Consider the following 1,637-nt stretch of genomic DNA (forward strand, 5'->3'; position numbering starts at 1 on the left):
AAATGTGGCGTCACGCTGCGGTGGCCAATCATGTAATTGGTAATCAGACTTTTCAGGGTGTTTTGAGCACAGGAAACCTCACTGCCTTTATCGCTGCCACGAGAAAGTTTTAAAACACTATGAGGGTAAAAATTTAAAAAAACAAGCACTGAACTGCCCAGAGTTTGTGTAATGGCCGAAGGTTTCCTGCAACAACAAAGCACTCACTATGACCCGCTCCTCTCTTCTCTCGCTCCCTCTGTGAAATAATGCTGCCTTTGAGTGCGGTCAGTAACATCAAGATCTACAGACGATCCGACGGAACAGTAGTGGTGAGATATAAAGTCTACGTGTGCTACATTGGGGGTTTAAAGAACATAACACGACTTCACACAAACGGGCCATTTGGGACACTCCCACACCGCCGGAAAATTCCCAGAATGCCGTTTCCCTGTCTGAACACAGCCTTATACGATGGATGCTCAACATGCTTCCTGTGTGACAAGTCAAGGCAGCTGTTGCAGCTAGTCAATGGAATAGGCTGGCTGATATAAACATTAAAACTGAGGGCGGTGGAAACGTGGCAACCTACTCCCTCAAAACATGTCAGGGTTGGCTGAGACACGATGTTGGGCCAGTGAATGGATGGCTGAGCGTTTGTAGATCTGCATGAGAAGACATGACCTGCCCAAACTCACCTGTAGCACAAAAGCCCCACAGTCACTGTCGTTGTTTTGACGACCCACATTCTGCAAAAAAACAATCCACAATAGCATCAGTGACACGCAGTCCAATTTCTGAAATGCACAACCGGGCCACAGTAATGTGTGACTGGTTTGAGGGGTTTAAGGAATGAGTTACCTCAATCTGTGTGTCAAAAGCAGAGAAACACACTAAGCATCTCACCATTTTGAAAAAGCCTTTCCATCCCGCCAAAAAGTCCTGTTGGTCTTTCTTGATGGCCTCTGCTTGCAGATACTTAAAAATGTGCTGAGAAAAAACAACAACATTTTTCTTTTTTAATCAAAGATGGGACCTGATGCTGACAGCTTTGTCCACATCTGGTATGACACGCACAGAAACGTAGTGTAAATGATATTTCAATTGTGAAATGTTGATTCTATTTAGTAAAAGTGACACAGTGACTAGTATATTATCCACTTATAAAGCACAACAATGGTTAATCACAATGTTGAACCAAAAGGGTGATAGGTAGCAGTCATATGAAGGCCATCTACAGCCAGTCACTGAGTGTCTCTCAGGGCTTAATCTCCAGGTGTAAGGGCTTGGTGTTGCGGTCTAGTCATACCTTTGGGCAGCGTCTGTTGAGAGTCCGCTGAGAGTCAAAGTATGTGATGGCTCGACGAGGAATGTCAACACTGACCAGTGACCAGTGGACCTCCAAGTGGATGGGGATCAACAACAGATCCTTCTGAAAGATGTCAACCTGACAAAGTAGTAAAATGGAGAGGTACTGGGTGTAAATAAAATGTTGTCAAGCCATACTATAGGACTTTATGTCACGCCGACCTTACACAAAACAACTTTACAAGCGGTTGTCATGTTGCAAACTAATTCCCATTATCTGGATGAAATCACGTGAGGTCATAAACACAGAGAGAGAGAGAGAGAGAGAGAGAGAGAGAGAGAGAGAGAGA

General features: G+C 44.5%; 1 protein-coding gene across 2 annotated transcripts in view; it reads right to left on the reverse strand.

The window, feature by feature from the left end:
• senp3b (SUMO specific peptidase 3b) overlaps positions 1-1,637 on the reverse strand; it is a 13,077-nt gene that overhangs the window by 1,324 nt on the left and 10,116 nt on the right. For both annotated transcript variants that reach the window (XM_032544449.1, XM_032544451.1), the window contains exons 9-11: positions 1,289-1,426; positions 886-969; positions 678-728 (exon numbers count right to left, since the gene is read on the reverse strand). In XM_032544449.1, the coding sequence (XP_032400340.1) occupies positions 678-728; positions 886-969; positions 1,289-1,426 (273 nt within the window). The remainder of the gene's footprint in view (positions 1-677; positions 729-885; positions 970-1,288; positions 1,427-1,637) is intronic.

The sequence above is a fragment of the Etheostoma spectabile genome, chromosome 19 (genome assembly GCF_008692095.1).
Source record: "Etheostoma spectabile isolate EspeVRDwgs_2016 chromosome 19, UIUC_Espe_1.0, whole genome shotgun sequence".
Lineage (NCBI taxonomy): Eukaryota > Metazoa > Chordata > Actinopteri > Perciformes > Percidae > Etheostoma > Etheostoma spectabile.